Genomic DNA, 23,889 nt, shown 5'->3' with positions numbered 1-23,889 from the left:
CTCAGCGCCAGCTGTGGCGGCGTCATCCTCTTCATCCCGCAGCAGTCCAGCCTTTCGGAACCCGTTGGTGATTGTGGATGTTTTCACACTCCTATAATATTCCGTGATCTTCCTTTGTGTGAATTCGCCGAAGTTTGTGATTTTCTCCTGGTAGTCGGGAGGGAGTTGCTGGCACACAGTCGTCCTCGCCCTGACGGACAGTCCCTTTCGTCTCATGAATCGGAAGCACCAAGATGGCCCACCTCTGAAATGTTCAATTTTCATTTCGGTGGCGACTGTTTTGGCCTTCAGTCGGATCTGAACGGTGGACACACCTCGGCCGTCTGCTCTCTGTGTCAACACCCAATCTTCAAGGGAATCTTCAAGTTCGGGCCATCTGCTTTTATTACCTCTGAAGGATTTTTTTGTCTTTTTGCATTGAGACAGTTCTTCCTGCTGCCCCTTCCAACGTCTCACCATTGACTCGTTGATGCCAAGGTTACGTGCTGCTGCTCGATTTCCGTCTTTTAATGCAAGATTGACTGCCTTCAACTTGAAAGCTGCATCGTGTGCATTTCTGCGTTTCTTCTCCATGGTGAGTGAGAGTTAGTGCACGACCCTTTGCTGCTGCTGCTGCTGTTGTTGTGATTCCGGTCTGCTACTGTAATGAACTTTGAATCGGTAGGAGTAACAGTTCACCGTGATGCCGGTTGATTTCCGCCAAATGATGTCAAGTCAAGTCAAGTCAAATTTTATTTATATAGCACCTTTCATACACAAAGGCAATTCAAGGTGCATTACAAAAAAATTATCGAAAAAACAAGCAGCAAAGCAATGCACATAAAATGTGCAGATGAAGCTGTGTAACCTGTAAAATCCATCGATTTTGGAGGTCACCGAGTGGCCGTTTGCTGAAAAAATCCATAGATAAGCCGCACAGTTATATAAGCCGCAGGGGCCAAAAAACGGGGAAAAAGCCGCGGCTTATAGTCCGAAATTTACGGTATATACATTTTTTTCAGTACATTTTAAGTAGATAAGGTATTACGTTGAAGAATACACACTTAAATAAGAGGCCAGAGTAAAATTTGAAGCAAATTATTTTAATATATTGATTGATGATTGATTAATCAATACATGTCAAGTCAATCTTATCAATACATGTCAAGTCAATCTTGAGCTTAAATTGTAACCTAATGTTAAACATCATCAGACTCCTCACTCTCTACCCTCTTTGCAGGATTTAACAGAACATAAGTAAATTTGAAGGTTTTGTAAACATAACTCCTCAGACTCCTCACCCTCTCTCTACTTCTCCTCTTTGCAGCCAATGTGACACTGGCTCTGTTCATGGTCACGAACGGCTTCCAGCTTCATTGATTTACTACCGATGACACACGTGTTGTTTCTATTTTTCTTTTTGGCATACTTGCGGCACACGGAACAACTCATCACTACAGCCCCAGCATCATACTGTAGCCAGTCTCTTGAAACACCGCTATCGCCAAACTTCCACTCCTCTCGAAACTTTCTTTTGTTAGGTGGTCCCGCTCTCGCTGCCGCTTCATCCTTTTCGTCGGAGAAAGCCGCGGTGGGTTTTCTTTTTAGCGGCCGGCTTACTCCCTCGATATGGTTCCACATTGTAACCCATTTAACGTTATATTAAGCTAACGTTAGCAGGCGGACCGGCGTAACGTTAGCTCCCTGCAGTGCAAGCAGGCGCTGCAGAATGCAGATGGCCACGGCCAGTCAGGACAGAAGAGTAGCGGATGTGACGTCAGCCAAAACAAGCCAAAAATGAGGCCGGAGATGACGCGCAAGGAGAGATTGGGGGCTGCAATAAAGACGACTGTCGTAAGACCAAAACACACCGCAGTTTGAATTATTTTACATTACTATTTTGTTACCCGCCACGTGGCGGACAGACCTTTTATGTCACTCGCCAAACCTAAAATATGCCCGCCATCGGCGGGTGGCGGGCTCTAATTTCGGGCCCTGCCCCAGCCAAAAGGGGGGTCATTCATTTTCGCTATAATTCCATTCCTAAGTAATACAATGACTATTTTGGTTATGGTTTTTATACACTTTCTGTAATAAAACATCTAAAAGCATCAATCTTATTAACATATGGGGGACCGTGGGACAAAATCCTATCAAATGGGGGTCCGTGGTCTAATCTTTAGGGCTGGCACGGATCACGGATAATCCGTGGCCCGTACGGACTAGGGATGGGGGAGAGTACTCGGGTACTCGAGTACTCGTTTGTAACGAGAGTACTCGAGTACCGTTTCCGCTGTCCGGGTACTCGCCCCACCCCCCTCCCCTATAAAAATGGCCGATCTAACGTTAACAGCGTCTGGCGAATCGCCAGCAACACAGACGTCCATGTATATTAACGCAATCTATATTCAGCAGATGTAAAATAAACCAAACGTTCCGTGTTTCACCACGGGCGGGGACCATCATTCGGATGTTGTTGGTGGTTTTTGCGGTTAACGTTAGCGAACATTATTACTGTTTGCAGTTATCACTTTTTGGCAGAACACCAGAGTTTTTAATAAGTGGATTTACTTAACAGTGATCAAGAAGCAGTATGGAATGATTACCGACATGTATTGGGAATTACTTTTACTGAGGTAGGCTAACGGCTAACACCGGATCACCTTATCACAGTCAATCTGTAAAAACTAAAAAGTGCACCAGGCAGCGCTTTTTCCATGCAAAATTGGTAATGTGTGTGAAGTTGCTGTGAACAGCCCCATACAAAGCAGATCACCCCTGCTCTCATCACAGGCATTTGGCGAATGCTAATGGTAACTGCTTAACATAGCCAAACTTAGGATCTTTCATGTGTGTGTGTCGTTCCCCCGGGGGGGGGGGGGGGAGGGGGGGGGGGAGTACTCGAGTACTCTTTCATAACAGAAGGAGAGTACTCGAGTATTTAAATCCCTTACAATGCCCATCCCTAGTACGGACCAGCACCCACGGTTCGGAACGCGGTTCAGAACGTCAATGGTCCGCGGACACCCCCCCTTGTCCTTTCAAGGTTTTATTCTGTCATCGAGACCTTACACAATAGACGTTTCAGCCAACAGGCCTTCTTCAGCGTTGTGTGCATCCGGAAACACAATCAATTAAGCCAAAAATGAATCATGAGGCCCCATGCCAGCTCTTACCTGGATATTATCAATGATATTCTCATGAGGTGCAGGTCATTAAGTCTGGTCTAAAACAGGGTTAAAACTAACAGAGGATTAACAAGAGGCCTTCAGCAAACTTTCCATAATTTCCTTCAGAAAAATTCCTGTTATTAAAAAATTCTTGGCACTCTGGGACGCCTTAATGTCTATTCATGGGGGCTAATTGATTTAGCGCTCATCTACAGAAGATTCGATCACATCATGCTTGGCATTTTTATCATATTAAATCACATGACCAAACAACGAGGACTGTTTCACTAAATCACTTTCGTTGGCCTAGTTAATGGAATTAGTTGGTAAAACCCAATTATTGCTATAATCACACACCCAAGAATAATTGGCTCAGCACATTATATAACTGTCAGTATTTTTTGAAGTGTAATATCATGCGGAAGATTAAATTTCACATCAATGTTTTAAAGCTGCATGTTTGCAATGTTTTTGTGTTAACATAAGTGTTAAATGATCACTGAATCACTGAAATAGAGTGTTTGGTCAGTAACTTAGAACCCCCAACCCCCCGCTGTCCTCTATCTCTCTCCTGTAGAGACTCGTGGATGGCGGCGTTGGATTCGGGGTGAAAAAATACATAGTTAATTTTAGGCATCGCAATCTGACCTTCCGTGTCCCAGAAAATGTCAACTTTTCTCTGATTGGATAGTTTTGAGGTCGCCACCAATTTTTATCCAATCAGAGAAAAGTTGACATTTTCTATGAAATGGAAGGTCGGATCTCCCCCTTATCAGCTGGCTGCAGCCCCTCCCACTCCTCATAAAGCCAGACTCCCCCTCATCAGCTGGCTGCAGCCCCTCCCCCTCCTCATAAAGCCAGACTCCCCCTCATCAGCTAGCTGCAGCCCCTCCCCCTCCTCATAAAACCAGACTCCCCCTCACAGCTAGCTGCAGCCCCTCCCCCTCCTCATGAAGCCAGACTCCCCCTCACAGCTAGCTGCAGCCCCTCCCCCTCCTCATAAAGCCAGACTCCCCCTCACAGCTAGCTGCAGCCCCTCCCCCTCCTCATAAAGCCAGACTCCCTCATCAGGTAGCTGCAGCCCCTCCCCCTCCTCATAAAGCCAGACTCCCCCTCACAGCTAGCTGCAGCCCCTCCCCCTCCTCATAAAGCCAGACTCCCCCTCATCAGCTAGCTGCAGCCCCTCCCCCTCCTCATAAAGCAAGACTCCTCCTCACCAGCTGGCTGTAGCCCCCAAACCCCCCCCCCCCCCCCCTCCACCTCATAAAGCCAGACTCCCCCTCACCAGCTGGCTGCAGTGGGAACCAGTTTGAGCCGGTTTGAGCTGGTTGGAAGCGGTCTGCGCCGGCCCCAGCATCACACAGCCGGTCTGTCTAAGCTGCAGCTGCATGGAGCCTCACTGATTGGCTGTGACAGCAGCTGGACTGGGAACGTGTTGAGGAACCCATACAGCCAAAACACACACACAAACACATGCATGCACACAGACACACGCATGTGTGCACACACACACACACACACACACATGCATGCACACAGACGCACACATATGTGCACACACACACATGCACACAGAGGCACGCATATGTGCACACACGCATGCACACAGACGCACGCATATGTGCACACACACACAGACGCACACACACACACATGCACACAGACTCACGCATATGTGCACACACAAACACATGCGTGCACACAGACGCACGCATATGTGCACACACACACACACATACAAACACATGCATGCACACACAGACACACGCATATGTGCACACACACAAACACATACATGCACACACACAGACGCACGCATATGTGCACACACACACACACATGCCTCACAGCTGTCATTTTGAACTGGGGCAGTGTATGCTCAGCTACACATCTGTATATTATGCACCCCCCCCCCCCCCCCACACACACACACACACACACACCAATGTTTCCCCTAGATTTGTTCAGGCCTAGAGGGACCCAGCGAAACAAAACCTAAACCGACGCAGCGCGCAGGATGGCTTCGGTCAGATGGTGCAGCAGGCGGTCTGAAATTAATTTATACTTGCGTTAAAATTGTTGTTCACTCTGTGGTATATTCAAGACTTAAAACAAAGTGATCACAAGGAGGATGACTTCATAATAAAGTGAATTACATTTTATTGTTAAATAAATAAGCTGCGTAACTTATTGCAAAACATTACAGGGATTTAAACTCATGGAGAATGTTGGGTGACAGATACCAGGCAGACAAAAACACTGAGGAATCATTCACTTAAGTGCCCTATTTGGGATCAAAAAGCTGACTGTCATGAATTATTGCTGCCATTTATCTTCCATGGCTTGGAGTAAAATTTGACCCTGGCATCGTGGTGTAACAGACTGTTCTGTATCTGTTATTATGGTGTACTCTTATTTTGAAGTCCGGAAAAGGAAGTGGAGTGTGGTTCACTCTCTCTTTTCTCTGGCCCTGACCAAGTAAATGGATGGCAGCATGTCTCAAGAAGAAGCGGTCTCAGAGTCATTTCATTCCTAAATACGATAAAGAACCCAAAACGCTCAGTTGCAATGGTATGTGCATTGGGCAATGACAGACGCTGGCCGTTGCCTAGCAACAACACATCGGGTGGATACATTGGATTTTGTAATGTGACGTTACCGCAACAGCGATCATTAACTCATTCACTGCCAATATCTGACTGGCATTTTTGGCACAGGCCAAGTATTTCCATAATGTTTGGTCATCTTTCAAGACCCACAGTAAATTCTGTACTAGGACTACAGTGATGTCCAATACCTCGAAATGAAGATCTAAGTCTCTACTTTCACCCCCAAAAAGAAAGTTAGCTTTTAGCATGTTCTGTACTCTACTTATAACCCTTTTTATACACCCCATGTTCACCAAAAAAGCCTGTCTGGGAAGAGAAAAGGGAGAAAAAAGCATTTTTGTAAAAGGGCACAATCTCAGGCATAACTCACTCTCAATTCTTTTATTTTGAACTGTATTGACATCAGACATGTAAATATTATTCGTTAGGACACAAATGACAAAAAAAATAAATATATATATATATATATATACACACATGAAGTGCTTTTTTTTTACATTCAACAATACAGTTTACTCGGTGTGAGTGTGCAGACAGACAGACAGACAGACAGACAGACACACCGACAGACAGACAGACAGACAGACAGACAGACAGACAGACAGACACACACACACACACACACACACACACACGATCCCCCTTTTAGATTTCTAACCCAACATAGGATAAGCAATAACCACGCCCTGTGGCGCTGGGATTGGCCAGGAGCAACACTGGAGGGCGAGCAGCCCAGCGATTTCATGAACCAACTGAAGAGCTCTTGAGAAGGACAGCGGGCTGCTGTGAGTGCCTTCTGCCCGCTGCTGCCTAGCTGTTCCTGTGTTTATTTTGATTTGTTCTGGTACACCGTCCTCGTCCATGTCTCCCTGTCATATCTATGATCGTTCCCGTTTTCCCCTCGGCTATTCAACACGTCCTCACCGCCCTCGCAAACTGATCGATCATTTCCTCATTCCTCCGATGATCAAACACATCTCTTGATTACTTTCTCCCGTTTTCTCCTGGCTGGCACAGAGGAAGGCGACTCCAGCTCGGCGTTTCAATTGCGTTTCTCCTGTCTGCACAAGGAAGCGTTACCCGTTCTCTGCTTTTCCTCCTGCTCAATTTCAAAACAACAGCTGCGGTATGTGTTTGATCGCGTGCTGTCGGCTACCCTTTGAAGGCAGGGACCTGTGTCTGTGTGACAGGCTGGGCAAGTGTTTGCTGCAGGCGCTGCACCAATAAAAACAAAAACACGTCAAACACGTCCTTGGCGGGGAAGGCCATTGCTGATAACACGTCAAAGACGTCATTGGCGGTGAATGAGTTAAGGCAGTATGGATTAACGTTACTGGACACTTGGAAATATCCAATTAGCCTGCTTGGTGTACAAAACGGTTTTGTCTTCTTGAAGTTCTAACCAGTTGGTTAGTGAGCTACCTCTGTAGCGATCACCATTTCCACAATCATCTCTTCCACCTATCCACTCATGTCGACATTCACCTCACCTGTTTTCATCCAACCCAATCTCGGAAGAGGCAGAGACCGCCCCCCAGTGACCGCCATGGGATTCCGCTAGTCATTTTTTCAGACGGCCAACGCAGCCGGTAACAATCCAGGATTACGGCCATATAGAATATCTACCGGCCACTATTAAAAAAAAAAGGATATTATAAAATAATTGTTTCCTAAATAAACGTTTTGAATGCATTTATTTCTCTAGTGTATTCTTTATAGCACACATGGGCAAACAAATAAATAAATAATGTTTTTTTACAGTGCACCTGAACGCAACATGCAAGATACCCGCTGAATAAGTTTCCAAATGTTCATGTCATTCTGGCCAATACTCCACTTCTGTTATAACATTTCAGTCTGGAATATGGAATATCTTTCAATAATCTTTATGACTAAAAGGCTAAAAGTAATCTTATGTGTAAGAAAAATGACTGTTCTACATTGAAGTAGAAATTTAAATAATTAACTCGTTGGTTTTGGATTTATTTAGCTTCAAGAGTGCATTTTTGTTCGTGTGACCATCATTCTCTGTAAGGACTAGGGGTGTCACGATACACTCAGTTCACGATACACTCAGTTCACGATACGATCCGATACACGATATTGGGTTCACGATAACGATCCGATATTTTAACAATATTTTTTGCGATCGATTTGTAAGTTGAGGGCGCATCCTCCACGCTAATTTGAGTAATTTCACCATTTTCATCCTCCGTGTCTGTAACGTCCCTCGTCTGTTCAAACAAAGCAATGAAAAGGAGAGCGAGCATGCAATCAGATGCAGATCAGTGCCACCATGTTCAGCTTCTTTTTCTTGTGATATGAGATTTCATTTCAACGATACATATTGTCACGTTTTGATATCGCGATATAGCGTGGGACGATATATTGTGACATCCCTAGTAAGGACGCTTTCATTATTGATCCACAGACAACATGCACGCTCCTACTCTATCTGCATTTGCCGACACTTATCTTCTGGACATTGCCTTGATGGAAAAAACAACGCAGCTAAAAGTAATAACAGTGTCAGTGCTACAGCGCACGAGTTGAATCTCCATGCAAGAGGCTTCGCACCTTCATCTCTCCCACTCCACACCTTCATCTCTCCCACTCCACACCTGCATCTCTCCCACTCCACACCTGGCACCTTCATCTCTCCCACTCCACACCTGGCACCTTCATCTCTCCCACTCCACACCTTCATCTCTCCCACTCCACACCTGCATCTCTCCCACTCCACACCTGGCACCTTCATCTCTCCCACTCCACACCTTCATCTCTCCCACTCCACACCTGCATCTCTCCCACTCCACACCTGGCACCTGCATCTCTCCCACTCCACACCTGGCACCTTCATCTCTCCCACTCCACACCTGGCACCTGCATCACACCTTCATCTCTCCCACTCCACACCTGGCACCTGCATCACACCTTCATCTCTCCCACTCCACACCTGGCACCTGCATCACACCTTCATCTCTCCCACTCCACACCTGGCACCTGCATCAGCCAGGCTCTGCTGCACTCGCTCTCCAGTCTCGGCTCGCATTTGGCTTTATCAGTGGTAAGCATTTTGATTCATCTCCTCATACGAGCGCTTTTTACCTTCGCTAAATTGACAGCCTACGAATCAATCAATCAATCAATCAATCGCTCACCTCCATTGACAACACCACTGTGCTTCCCTCCCAAACAGCTAAGAACCTCGGGGTGATCCTTGACAACCAGCTGTCTTGCTGGGCCTACATTGCTGCGACAGCACGCTCCTGTAGGTTCTCCCTCTACAACATCCGCCCGTTTCTCACCAGGGAAGCGACACAACTCTTGGTCCAGTCACTTATCATCTCTCGCCTGGACTACTGCAATGTGCTTCTGGCCGGCCTTCCTGCCACTGACATCCGACCGCTTCAGCTCATTCAGAACGCTGCAGCGCGTCTGGTGTTCAACCAACCCAAATTCTCTCATGTCACTTCCCTCTTCCAGGACCTTCACTGGCTTCCCATCTCAGCATGCATCAAATTCAAGACACTGGTACTGGCCTACAGGGCAGTACACCAGACACTGGTACTGGCCTACAGGGCAGTACACCAGACACTGGTACTGGCCTACAGGGCAGTTACACCAGACACTGGTACTGGCCTACAGGGCAGTACACCAGACACTGGTACTGGCCTACAGGGCAGTACACCAGACACTGGTACTGGCCTACAGGGCAGTACACCAGACACTGGTACTGGCCTACAGGGCAGTACACCAGACACTGGTACTGGCCTACAGGGCAGTACACCAGACACTGGTACTGGCCTACAGGGCAGTTACACCAGACAGCTCCTCTGTACCTGCAATCTATGGTCAGGTTCCAAATCTCTCAGCGTTCCCTCCGCTCCTCCACCAGTGCAGGACGCCTCGCCCCTCCTCCACTACGGGGGCTCAAAAGTCGCTCATCCCGTTCGCGACTCTTCTCGTCCCTGGCACCTCAATGGTGGAACGAGCTTCCACCTTCGGTCAGGATGGCCGAATCACTGCCGATCTTTCGGCAAAGACTAAAAACACACCTTTTCAGGCCCTTCTTGAACTAACATATTTCTCTCTCGCTCTCTCTCTCTCTCTACAAAAAAACTTTACCACTATTCCTTCAGAGGTTGTAGCTGTCAACACATTTTTCTATTGCTGACAAAAATGTGTTATTGTAAGTCGCTTTGGATAAAAGTGTCTGCCAAATGACGTAATGCAATGTAATGTAATGTAATGATTTCATTCTCAGATGTAGGCTACAGGTAACACAAGGCTAATATTCTTACCTTTGCCCTTCAGTTTAAAATAAAGCAAAATATTCTCATGTTGTGAAGTAGGCGTTTGTTCTGAAAGCGAGTTGGATTCCCGCGTGTCAACCAGCTGCTCGGCTTTTAATAACCTCGTCGTCTTTGTCAATAGACCTGCTTGATAAAATATAGGCTACTTTTAGTTTGACTGACTGCACGTCTCATCTCTGGCTTGTCGCAGGTAGGAACTGGTTCTTAATTTAGATTATTTTTCAAGTTCTTGGATGCAAAGAGACATTTCATTTAATGCCAGTGTCTTTCTTTAGGCTTAATTAAATGGGAATATGACAAACTGTTCAGTTCACAAAGTTTGTGAAGAGTTCATTCACTATAATAAAATACATTTGTTGGACGATTGGATCAGGGTATATGCAGCAATTCTGAAGTTAAATTCAATACTTTTCAAGACCTTTTTCAAGATCCTTCCAATAAATTTCAATACCCCATCGCAACTTCGAGCTGTAACCGGTTACATCAGTGACACACCTTTAACTAACACTTAATATACATTTTTGAGTTTGAGATTGCAAAACTAAACGATGTTAGTTTTATCAATACAACAGAATTCAGATAGGCCGGTAAGGAATAAATCTCAAGAGAATAAATTGAGTGACTAACCCAAAGGCAAGGTTTATTTAAACTTGAAAATATATATAAAGCATACCGTATTTATAACAATAACATGCTCGCTCACTCACACACACATGCTCACAACAGTGTTTCCCTGAGGATTTGGAGAGATCATGGTGGATAGACCTAGGCATGGGTCGGTGTGAAAACTGCCTCCCAGTTTAGGCGATAAATGACTGTAGTGCGACTCCAGTCCACTTGGTGGCGATAATGCACCTCTAAGCTGGTTTGCCAACCACCAATAACTAAAGAAGAAGAACGAGCTGTTTTGTGTTTATTAAATGACCGTCTGCGAGATAGTGTAATGAATGATCATACTTGACCACATGTCCGTCAGCGCAAAGTTATGGCCGTCTGAGATCAAAAATTTTAACCTTGTTTTTCTCAGTTTGTTGGATGATGCCAACTTTAGAGAAATACTTTTAACCTGGTGGATTATTGGTCGATCATCAGAAGCATGGATTTAAGACTCATTTTCCACAGTTTAGAAGAGCACCATATCTTTAACCAGGTGAGTGGTGATTTGCACGCCTTCTTACACTGTAGCACTGTCTCGTTTAGCGTTATACTTTCATCTTCACCCCAAAACTCACGGTGCTCTGTGCCATCTTCCCCCTCCGGCCTCCGCTAGTGAAATTTGATCTAATTTACATTCATGTTGCCATCGCCTGCAGCACGGCTCTCAGTGACTCCCTTTCCCTTATGAACCTTCGTTTCATTCTGTCAGGCTGGCTTGAGCGAGCAAGTCTGACTTCACGTTATTAAACACAACACAGCCGGTGAGTATGAGTAATAACTAAAACTGGGTGATATATCAAATATACTCGATGTATCTCGGCTTGTGCCACGTGAGATGTAGTAAATGACTATATTGTGAACATTTGAGTATAATTGTCAGGCATTGTTTATAACTTGAGCCGCCGGCATGACTCGCTTCACGTTTCCTCTTGTCAGCTCTCCCTCTCACACTCTCATGCAATCATGCATACGTCAAACGCATCAAACCGCGTCACAGACAGTCGCCCGCGCTACGCGACGTCACAGACAGTCGCCCGCGCTACGTGACGTCACAGACAGTCGCCCGCGCTACGTGATGTCACAGACAGTCGCCCAGAAGAGACGCCATCAAGGCAGCGTGGAGGATGAGAGCAAGAACCTGAGTAGAGAATGGGTATGGAAATGGAAAATGGAGCCGGAGGCGGACGAATTTGTTGCAAAAAGAAACGGCACTGGATCCATCATCTGCAGATACGGTTATCTGCAAAACATGCACCAAACCCGTCGGCGGCTCCATAATAAAGTCAAGTCATGTCTCAAAATGAAGTAATTTATTGTCACTAGATCATTTAAAGAAGCAGATTGATAATCAACTTTAATAATGTTTTTCAGCCAATTGTGTCTCAGCGTTTCTGCGTGGCACTCAAGGTTAGGTCTGGCCAATATTGTGACTAGATGAGACCTAGATCTCGTTTTAGATTTTGTTATGGTAATATCGTCGTACTGCATACTCATCTTTTCCTGGTTTTAAATGCTGCAGTAAAGTGAACTCATTTTCTGAGCTTACCAGACTGTTCTAGCTGTTCTAATATTTGCCTTTACCCACTTAACGGTATTCATTATATCATTATTCACTGATGATTTTTGATCAAAAATCACATTGTGTAAATTTATTTTGTAAGAGTCCATATCGCCCAGCACAATTTACAATTGAAAATCTAGCCCACTTTGTAGAAAATACCAAGATATGTCATATTTCGCCATTCAGCCTAAAAATACTGAGATATGATTTTTGGTCCATATTGCCCAGCCCTACTCAAGATCTTTGTTGTCGTCAGTGTTGGGGCTAGTAACGTGTTTTAGTACTAAATGTAAACCTGCCGCAAGCATACTAGTGACAGGACAGGAGTGTAAAGACGCAACATCAAACGCCTGGTGCCGCTTCGTCATCGTTAGGGATGGTAAAAAATAATAATAATAAAAAATAAAATACCGATAGCAGCGCAGAACGTCCAGGACCTTATTAATACTCCTGGTACCGACCAATCAGGCACCGGTATTAATTAATAACGGGTGCTCCACTAATGGCTGTTTTGGGGGCTCGGTGAAAACCCCCCGATCAGAGGCAACAGGCACAGGTTGGCTCGGCGCTCGCAAATCGGCGCTCGCTTCTTAAGTGTGAACTGTCCACAGACGCGAGCGGGGAGCTCCTCCGAGCAGTCACCGACCAGTCACAGAGCTCCTCCGAGCAGTCACCGACCAGTCACAGAGCTCCTCCGAGCAGTCACCGACCAGTCACAGAGGTCTGACGGATATTATCTAGCCTGCTTGATATCTAGTCATGTCGGGACTCGGGAGTGTGGTCAAGAGAGAAGAGCGTAGTGAGGCAGACACAGCCGGGGTGATGTGTGCTGTCTGCAGCACGCTACAAACAGGCAAGTGGTCTGACTGAGGAGGTCATTCTCCGGGATTGGTACAAACTGTCCCACAACTAGAAAACAAATGTTAAAAGCATTTAAGTAGCTATGCAGATCGTATGTTTACTAAAATCATTCTATTATCCATTCGAAACCCAAATAATATTTGAGATAGCCATAAAGTTAATAACTCTGACTTAATAAATCTAACATTGAACCAATTTTGGAGAATGACCCATCGAGCGTGTGTTTAGAAAGAATAAAGCCGGTGTGAGACTGCGTTTGTGGACTGGTCGGGGATTCTCCTGGTGAAATATCTTGTAATGTGTGATCCCCTGTCGCAGCTCAGTCATATATAGTGTGAAAACCAAAAGGACTAAAAAAAACGCTGTTCGGAATCGGTCCCTATGACCGAAATAGTGGACTATTTAGTGTATCACCATTTTTTCATAGTGTCCGAATTCTCAACTGTTAATTTGATTCACTATTTAGTCCACTATAAAATACCCACAATGCACAGCGATTTATAGTGAACAGCGAATGTACCCTCGCCGGTATACCACAATTCAATGCAGTGGTCTTTACCAAGGAGAAGAAGAAAGTCGTTAACAAGCTTGTGAGCTACTTGACCAGCAAAGCTTGCTATTAGTATTAGGAGACAGCACCATAGTTGACAAAACCACACATGCACGTAATTAGAATTTCAACTATTTATTTAGGATTTAGCAGTAGTCAAAACATGCAACATCTATACTACCTGAGCCGGTGAGGACATCTCAATCTGCTCGTGAGCTCAGTTGTTTATGTGATAGTGGGCGCGGATTGCTTGCGTCACATGAATACCCAGCGCATCTGGTGATGCAATGATCTCCAGGAAAAAAAATCTGTGTAGTGTCCGAAACTCATTTTGATCATTCCCCATATAGTTCACTATATGGTAAACACTATAATGGGAATAGTGAGTTAATGAGTGAACGATTCCGAACGCGGTTTTAGACTCCTGATTATAAGACAGACAGTTGTATAGTGTGGAACTAGGAACAGAGACTGACGACTCACAAGGATCTGCTAGTCTGTACGCGCTATTAGATGTGTGCAGTACACCTGTGTGTCGGTCTGCCTCTGTGTCTCTGTGTGTGTGTGTGTGTGTGTGTGTGTGTGTGTGTGTGTGTGTGTGTGTGTGTGTGTGTGTGTGTGTGTGTGTGTGTGTGTGTGTGTGTGGAGGGGGGGGGGGGGGGGTAACTCACCTATGTGTGTGTCGGTCTGGCCGTGTGGTCCAGGCACCTGCACGCTGATCTGTCGGTCTGGCTGCGGGAGACACTTGAGGCAGAAGGAGTGCAGGCAGGGCAGGAGTTTAGGCTCACAGTCGCGGGTCTGCAGACTCTGTTTACACACTGCGCACGTATCCAAAAGATTGACGGGGGTGGGAACCGGCGTGGCTGGTGCTGGGACCGTGGGAGGGGGCGACATCTCAGTGCTGAGTCCGCCAGCGGGAGCATCCCCCGCGGCCAGGGGTTCGGCTGTGGTGGGCTCTGTTGTGGTGGTGGTGGTGCTGCTGCTGCTCCCCCCAGCCGGGCTAACGTTAGCGGTGCTGCTAGCGCTGTCGTTAGCTTCCCCTCCCGCGGCGCTGCTAGCGTTAGCCGCGTCTCCTCCGTCGCTGGTGGGTGTAGGCTCAGGCTGGGGAGCTGGTTCAAGGGAGTCCGGGTCTTCGCCGTCCTTCGTGTTCGGCTCTATGAAGATCTCCGCGGCCTCGGCTTTGGCTTCGAGGAGCCCGTTATCCGCCGCTGGAGGCACCGTCTCCGAGCTAGCAGACTGCTCCATATCTTCCTCGCCTTTGTTGTCCGCCATCTTCCTTCCTCTTTGAACCGCTGCACGTCGTGCGTAACTTCTCGAATCAGGAATACGTGCTCTCACGTCATGACGTAATTTAAGTCAGTGGTTCTCAAATGGGGGTCCGGGGACCCCCAGGGGTCCTTGGGGGGGTTCTAGGGCGTCCCCAGCCAAAAGGGGGGTAATTTATTTTCGCTATAATTCATAAGTAACACAATGACTATTTTGGTCATGGGTTTTATACACGTTTTGTAATAAAACATCTAAAAGCATTAATCTTATCATATGGGGGACCGTGGGACAAAATCCTATCAAATGGGGGTCCGTGGTCTAATCTTTGTCAGTTTAGGGGTCCCTCATGTGAAAGAATTTGAGAACCACTGGTTTAAGTGACACCCATTGATCTATTAAATTATCGGTGACACCCCCCCGCCCGGCCCCGACCCCCTGTGGGGGAAAATCACAAGCAACGCACCGTTGACTTCAATGTAAAATAGCAGTACCAACAAAATAATTTATTTTGTTTATAAATAGAGCTCAAAAGTCACGTGACGTCTCCTGGTCCGGAAGAGAATTCCCCCAAGCCAACCAGCGGGATAATGAATCGTGAGTGACCATATAATAAACATTTCACTTGGAGCAAAAACAAAAAATAAAGATGGGGGAAAATGTAAATTTCAAATGTTCTATTCCCAGTGTTGGGCAAGTTACTTTCAAAATGTAATATACTACATATTACTAGTTACTTTCATTTGAAAGTAATAAGTTACTTTACAATATTACTGTATGTGTAGAGTAACTCGTTACTTATTACACTACTTTTGCATTACTTTTACCAAAACAACAGCAGCAGCAGAAATAATGACATCACTGCCCGGAACCATCCCGAAAAATAATTTCAACCGCCTTGAAGTCAGTGTAAACAATCCAAAATTCTAAATGTTATTATTTTCCTTTGTTATTGTCATCTATAGTGGTTATTTGCATAAAATCACACAGTTTGATTAGGAAATGATTGTATCTTTTTTAAATAGGCTATGTGCTTTGATTTAAAAAAATGTAACTCAATTTGTAACTTGAGTTACTTGACAAAGTAACTGGTATAATATTACTGAAATCCTATAAGTAATAAGTTACATTACTGAGTTACTGCTAAAAGTAATATATTACATGTTACTTTTGTAATGAGTTACCCCCAACACTGTCTATTCTTCTTCGTCGTGGCCTCAACGCGAGACTCGGCCTTCATTCTTCGTCTCGGATTAGCAAGCCCTCAGTGCACTGCACACTCGGCTAAAATGGCTGCAAGCGACATACACGTTATCAATCACAATAAAACTGTACCCATCTCTGACAATGTTGTTATCCAAGATTTGGGTCCCATGGTATTACCAAATATCACGTAGTTTCAAATACCGAGCCCTTATTCACATGCCAGTGCCGAAGTTAAGCTCAAACACCTTCTTCTTCGGCTGTGTCATTTCGGGTTCAACTGCTCCACAGCGCCGAATGTATCGGTTCTGTGCTCACTGCTCAGCGGTTGGGAGGGTGTACTGCACTGTTTACAATCTTGAGCATGGCTCCTGCATGTGAATAAGGGCTTGGTATTGGAAACTACGCGATATTTGGTAATACCATGGGACCCAAATCTTGGATAACATTGTGTCGGAGGTGGGTACAGTTTTATTTGTGACTGATAACGTGTATGTCACTTCCAGCCATTTTAGCCGAGTGTGCAGTGCACTGAAGAGTTGAGGCTCGTATACTACAACCTCAGTCTGTTTCACTGACCATTTACTTTTTTTGGTCGTAAGTTTTGCCGGCCTGTCCCCAGCGTTAGCCTGGAGGCGTTCTGTTTGTTTTTGAACTCTTAAAACACTCCAACCCCAGAGCCTCCCGGTGGCTCACCTGGTGTGGAGCGGCATGGCCGACCCGGGTTCAAATCTGACCCGTGGTTCTTTGCCACGTCATAATTCTAAATTTCTCAGCCATGTCCCCGTAGTTACCCTGTAATTACATGTAAGTAGGAGGGAATTAACATTGCTTTAGAATGCAGGCAGCGCCCCTGTAATTACATGTAACTAGGAGGGAGTTAAGTTGCTTTAGAATACAGCCCGCACCCCAGTTACCCAATTACATCTAAGGGACTGTCCAATATTTAGGTGGGGTGGTGGGGGGTAAAACAAATAGTGAGGGCATTTTGATTTTGAGGTATTTTATTTTGAGATAGGAGTGGGAGGGCAGTTGGGGAGTGGGAGTTTTTTTCTTTTCTGTTTTGCATTAGTTTGCATTAGTGTTATTTTTTTGCCAGGACACTGGAGGACATCCATCCACAATAGCCTACATCAGGGATGGGCAACTTTGATGATAGAGAGGGCCACAAAACAATGTCCTCGCTAGAGGGCCAGATTTTGCTGAGGGCAGAACGGCGCCAGCACCAAATTTGGGGCATTTGAATCCAGGTTTAGAGGAATAACTAATTTTAAATTAACAGTTGTGATGTCACTATTCAGTCTTAACCACCAATATTTGATCCTTTTCTCATTCACTCCTATGTCACCGCCTGCTCTCCCTGCAGGAAATTAACTTTTTTGACCACCTGCCAATATGGCTGCTATATTTTATAGTTACCAGCCAATTAGAATTTCCACTAGCCAAAATGTTTTTCTTGAAATAAACCAGAATATGAGTGGGTTAATTTAAGCTAAATACATCCAAAACCAACGAGTTAATTATAAAATTTTACTTCAATGTAGAACAGTAATTTCTTACACATGAGATTACTTTTAGCCTTTTAGTCATAAAGATTATTGAAGGATATTCCATATTCCAGACTGAAATGTTATAACAGAAGTGGAGTATTGGCCAGAATGACATAAACATTTGGACACTTATTCAGCAGGTATCTTGCATGTTGCGTTCAGGTGCACTGTAAAAACAAATATATATATATATATGTATATATATATATATATATATATATATATATATATATATATATATATACATATATATCATGGAGCCCAGGGTACCTCCTCCCTGCAGCCATACTATCATGGAGCCCAGGGTACCTCCTCCCTGCAGCCCCCTATCATGGAGCCCAGGGTACCTCCTCCCTGCAGCCATACTGTCATGGAGCCCAGGGTACCTCCTCCCTGCAGCCCCCCCATCATGGAGCCCAGGGTACCTCCTCCCTGCAGCTCCCCCATCATGGAGCCCAGGGTACCTCCTCCCTGCAGCCCCCCGGTCATGGAGCCCAGGGTACCTCCTCCCTGCAGCCCCCCATCATGGAGCCCAGGGTACCTCCTCCCTGCAGCCATACTATCATGGAGCCCAGGGTACCTCCTCCCTGCAGCCCCCCCATCATGGAGCCCAGGGTACCTCCTCCCTGCAGCCATACTATCATGGAGCCCAGGGTACCTCCTCCCTGCAGCCCCCCCATCATGGAGCCCAGGGTACCTCCTCCCTGCAGCTCCCCCATCATGGAGCCCAGGGTATCTCCTCCCTGCAGCTCCCCCATCATGGAGCCCAGGGTACCTCCTCCCTGCAGCTCCCCCATCATGGAGCCCAGGGTACCTCCTCCCTGCAGCCCCCCGGTCATGGAGCCCAGGGTACCTCCTCCCTGCAGCCCCCCTGTCATGGAGCCCAGGGTACCTCCTCTGTAGCCCACCGGTAATGGAGCCCAGGGTACCTCCTCCCTGCAGCCCCCCCCATCATGGAGCCCGGGGCACCGTAGCTGCCAGCACAAAGCTCCATCTGAGCAGACACACTTAGGCCAGGCTTGTCTGGCCAAGGCCGCGGTGGGCTTTGGTTTAACACGGAGGAAGGAATGGTGTTCTCACTGAGGCTCTGCACTGTCACTAATGACTGGCAGAGGGCAACATAAGATAAGGATGAACTCAAAATAATAATAATAATAATAATACCGGTGGTGGTGGTGGTGGTAATAATAATAATAATGATGATGATGATAATAAATAATAATAAACTTTATTTGTATAACACTTTTCAAAAACAAGTTTGCAAAGTGCTTCACAGACGTAAGAACAGAAACCACACAGTGCAATTACAAAAAAATCTTAAAGGAACACTCTGCCCATTTCACAATTTCACAGTTATTGAGTGTTAGTGGACCAGTGACATCACTGGTCCACACTAACTCAAATTAATAACTCATTAACTCAAATCAACTCTCAATAACTGTCAAACTAGATGAATGACTTCAAAACCGTTTACAGTTTGAGAGTTGATTTGAGTTAATGAGTTATTAATTTGAGTTAGTGTGGTCCACACTTTAACACTCAATAACTGTCAAATTAAATGACAGACTTCAAAACCGTTTACAGTTTTCTGATATACTACTGATGTTCTAATGATACAAAGCTGGTTGAAAATGGGCGGAGTGTTCCTTTAAGGAAAACACTTAGTAAAAGCCAATTTATTAAAAAATTGTTTTTAAAAGAGGACACTAACGATGAGGATCTTGTAGTCTGTATGAGCCATTAGGTAGCTTGTCGAGTCTCAAGGTTATTCTACAGTTGAGGAGCCCTTATGGCAAATGCCCTACTACCCTCAGTATCAAGCCTCGTCCTGCGGAATGAGAGCAACTGCTGATCTGTCGATCTGAGAGTACGAGCAAGGTAAAGTAAAGTAAGGTAAAGTCCCACTGATTGTCACACAATGTGTGAAATTTGTTCTCCGCATTTGACCCATCCCCTGGGGGAGCGGTGAGCGGCAGCGCTTGGGAATCACATGGTGATTTAACCCCCCAATTCCAACCCTTTTGATGCTGAGTGCCAAGCAGGGAGGCAAATGGGTCCCATTTTTATAGTCTTTGGTATGACTCGGCCGGGGATCGAACTCACGACCTCCCAGTCTCAGGGCGGACACTCAGACCACAAGGCCACTGAGCTGGTGTGTAAGGGATGAGAAGGTCGACAATGTAAGATTGCCCCATCTTACATTGTCACTCAGTGATTTAAAAACAAGCAATCCAATTTTAAAATCAATTCTGAACACCGCAGGTAACCAGTGCAATGAGGCGAGAATAGGGGAAATATGTTCATATTTTCGAGTTCTTGAAGGAACGCTGGCTGCAGTATTTTGTACAAGTTGGAGGAGGTTGATGGATTTCTGGGGCAGTCCAGATGGCTGGACTCTGGAGACAAAAGCATGGATGAGGTTTGTGCATCACTGAATGAAAGAAATTATACTCCTGATTACACTGATAGCTGATTTGGTTAAATAAGGTACTTTTAGCTTTTCCTATAATGAGTCTATGAAACACAGCTGTAAAGTTCTTTTCCCCAGCAGATTGAAGTTATAGGAAATTATATATAAGTTAGTTAGTTAAGTTAGTTATAGATAAGTTGGGTGGAGGCAGTGCAGTTCTGGAGGCAGAAATAATCTCATTGGCTGTGTTAAACCTAAATGGGTGGAGCCAAAGAGTGTTAAGCTGAGGTTCTTTGGCTCCACCCATTGAAACAATTTATGAACACTTTCCTTGTCTGAGGCAGCCCCAGGAAAAAGATGTGTGGAGTTTTCCTTCTAAACTCAACCAACAATGAAATGTGACATATGAGAATATGAAGAAAGCAGTATTTGACTTACCTAACCCTAACCCAGAACAGCAATATATATGTGTGTGTGTGTGTGTGTGTGTGTGTGTGTGTGTGTGTGTGTGTGTATATAGGCTATATATATATATACTGTGTGTGTGTGTGTGTGTGTGTGTGTGTGTGTGTGTACAATTTGATAATACAGTACACCTAAAATGAACTAGGCCTACTTGCAGTATGAAATAACTATGATATGATTACAAAAAAGCAATGAGGTTCTCAAACTTGTTTGGCTTCAATACCCCCTTTCCCTGATTTCTGAATCCAAGTACCCCCTTTACCCAACTACAACATTTTGCTGAGAAAAATGCAATAAAAACTATAGCATGTGATGCACTGAATGAATGATAACTCACCTTTTGAAGAATAGAACATTACAAAATAAGAAATGGAGTGAAAGAATTGCAATTAGTGCCCCCTGAGCCGATTTATTTTAATGTTTCATTTATTTCCATGATTTAATCTGACTTTTTCATTTTCCCCTTTCTCTCAAGTACCTCCTGTAGTACCTCCATGTACCCCTAGGGGTACATGGAGCTGGCTGCCTGGCAGGTTGTCCACAGAGCGCTGGCTGCCTGGCAGGTTGTCCACAGAGAGCTGGCTGCCTGGCAGGTTGTCCACAGAGAGCTGGCTGCCTGGCAGGTTGCATTCCACAGAGTGCTGGCTGCCTGGCAGGTTGTCCACAGAGTGCTGGCTGCCTGGCAGGTTGCATTCCACAGAGCGCTGGCTGCCTGGCAGGTTGTCCACAGAGCGCTGGCTGCCTGGCAGGTTGCATTCCACAGAGTGCTGGCTGCCTGGCAGGTTGTCCACAGAGAGCTGGCTGCCTGGCAGGTTGCATTCCACAGAGTGCTGGCTGCCTGGCAGGTTGTCCACAGAGTGCTGGCTGCCTGGCAGGTTGCATTCCACAGAGCGCTGGCTGCCTGGCAGGTTGTCCACAGAGCGCTGGCTGCCTGGCAGGTTGTCCACAGAGCACTGGCTGCCTGGCACCAGCCTCTTCTTTCTGGCCGTGTTGGGGTTCCAGTGGCACACCAGACTGTCATTCTGAACACTATAGTTCTTATGGCCGATCAGCCAGTAGGTGTTCATCTTCCCTTTGCCCTGGCAGGTGAAGCAAACACGTGGAGAGAATAATACTGATAAAGCACAGAAGTTACCCAGTGTTTGTGTTTTGGGAGAGACTTGGTCATGCAAAAATAACTAGACTGTCAAAGAGCATAAAACAACATGAATTATGTGAATAAATTGAGTGATTGTCCATGTTTACAGGAGTATGCACAGGTTACATGTGCACAGCATAGTTTTCAAGTTAATTTCATGTAGATGTCCCAATCAAGTCTCTTTTGCCCCCGATCCAAGTCATTTAATATTGAGTATTGCAGATACGGAGTCCCAATCTGATACTTATTTTCTTATAATACAGCTACACGGTGCTTTAACACTTTAACTATCCTATCCTACTAGTATAATTGGGGGCATGTCTGTCTGTCTGTCTGTCTGTCTGTCTGTCTGTCTGTCTGTCTGTCTGCCTGTCTGTCTGTCTGTCTGTCTGTCTGTCTGTCTGTCTGTCTGTCTGTCTGTCTGTCTGTCTGTCTGTCTGTCTGCCTGTCTGTCTGTCTGTCTGTCTGTCTGTCTGTCTGTCTGTCTGTCTGTCTGTGTGTCTGTCTGTCTGTCTGTCTGTCTGTCTGTCTGTCTGTCTGTCTGTCTGTCTGTCTGTCTGTCTGTCCGGAGTTGTAAGCTCCGATCGCTCCAAAATTGTCCGAAACACTTTTCATCATCTTACATAGACCAATCACAGTTCACGATGCTATGGCATCACTAATGGATAAGTGGGTAAAGGCAAATACTGTAATAGAACAGCTAGAACAGTCTGGTAAGTTCAGAAAATACTTTATTGTAATATAGCTTTAAAAGCAGGAAAAGCCAACACTTATGCCATATTACCATATCGAACATCCAACACAATATCTAGTCTCATATCATGATATCGATATAATATCCATATATTGCCCAGCCCTAGCCCTAGGTGACGCTAGTGCTCATCTCCAAATTGCACCAAGCTTTGGCATCTGGTCATCCGGCGATCTGGCAGATGATCTGATCTGATCTGATCTGATCTGGCAGATGCAGAACTTTTCTGTCGTCCAAAAAAACAATTCTGCTCTGGAAACAGGGCATCATAGTAATGTAAATAAATGATGTGAGTTATCTAGCTATGTATGTTAACACAGTTAACTCTGTGTCATGTTAACTGGTGTATTCAGAGCAAATAGGGAGATATAGAGCATTATCATCATGGTATATATCTCCCTCTTTGCTCTGAATGAGTGAGAAAAGGAGAAAATACTGAATAATTACATCACAACAGTATAATCCTAATGTTAATTTAAAATGATATTCCTCTAAATATGGCTAAAAATGTTAAAAAAAACATCCCTTCCTCCCAGCACCCCCTGCTTAAAGTGACTTCCAGCGGCCCTGGTCATGAATAGTCATAGGGGACAGTAAAATGTAGCAATCAGGTTATGTATTTTACTTACCAGGCAAAAGAGCCACTGAATAAGCATGAAGCGAATTGACATTTATCGCCCAGCCCTATAGGGCATACAGCCCCAGGGCATACAGCCCCAGGGCAAACAGCAGCTACTCAGTCCACCTGGCCATCTCGCTGCAGCAGCCGAGGTAGCAGCGGCACACTGGAAGCAGCAGCAGAGCAGCCAGACCAAACGAGCAGCAGCTCAGACAATCTGACTACTCTAGACATTAACCAGAACTATATGGAGCACTGCGGTAGTTCAGGCAGGCTACAGATGTCAAGCGCAGCTTAAACCCAGCCCACAGCTGATTAGGAGCTGATCTCAAACCCAGCCCACATCAGCTGACTGCTTAGCTGATGACTCAAACAGGGCACCCTCTTTAATTCTGCTCCAGTCTGCTGCCTAAGATGGCTGCCTCATCTGCAAGCTGTTTGCAACCCACCTCCTCCCCAGCTCCTCTTTTCTATGCTGTGTCTGACTTAAAACAATGTCATTTCTGTTGTCATTGTTGCTTGCTCTGTTCTGTACCTGGGGGTCTTTTGTTGCTCTCCTTGCCTTAAGGCTATTCCATGTTGCTCATGGAGGGGCAAGGAGCTCCCAGAATCTGCTGCTGCCGCTCTCCCTGCCTTAGGCTTTCCATGTATGCGCATGGAAGGGCAGGGAGGCTCCAGAACAGAGCCATACCGCCAAATATAACTTATGCTAATAAAAGCTTTAAATTGATCTAAGTTGTCTTGTGTTGTTGACTAAAGTGATCCTGACTGAAATATGGTTGAGTTC

General features: G+C 45.5%; 1 protein-coding gene across 3 annotated transcripts in view; it reads right to left on the bottom strand.

Moving 5' to 3' along the window:
- trim33 (tripartite motif containing 33) overlaps positions 1-14,990 on the bottom strand; it is a gene marked incomplete at its 5' end in the record, with an annotated part of 56,102 nt that extends 41,112 nt beyond the window's left edge. For 2 of the 3 annotated variants that reach the window (XM_083639158.1, XM_083639159.1), the window contains one exon: positions 14,375-14,975. In XM_083639158.1, coding sequence (XP_083495284.1) covers positions 14,375-14,975 — 601 coding nt within the window. Of the gene's footprint in view, positions 1-14,374 lie in introns of all 3 variants that reach the window. The other variant, XM_083639160.1, reaches the window with a different exon arrangement.
- Between the last annotated feature and the right edge of the window lie 8,899 nt (positions 14,991-23,889).

Source organism: Poromitra crassiceps, assembly GCF_964638095.1.
Source record: "Poromitra crassiceps genome assembly, chromosome: 6".
Classification (NCBI taxonomy): Eukaryota; Metazoa; Chordata; class Actinopteri; order Beryciformes; family Melamphaidae; genus Poromitra; species Poromitra crassiceps.
Note: the sequence above shows the minus strand (reverse complement) of the source record. Positions and strands in the feature narration are given on the sequence as shown.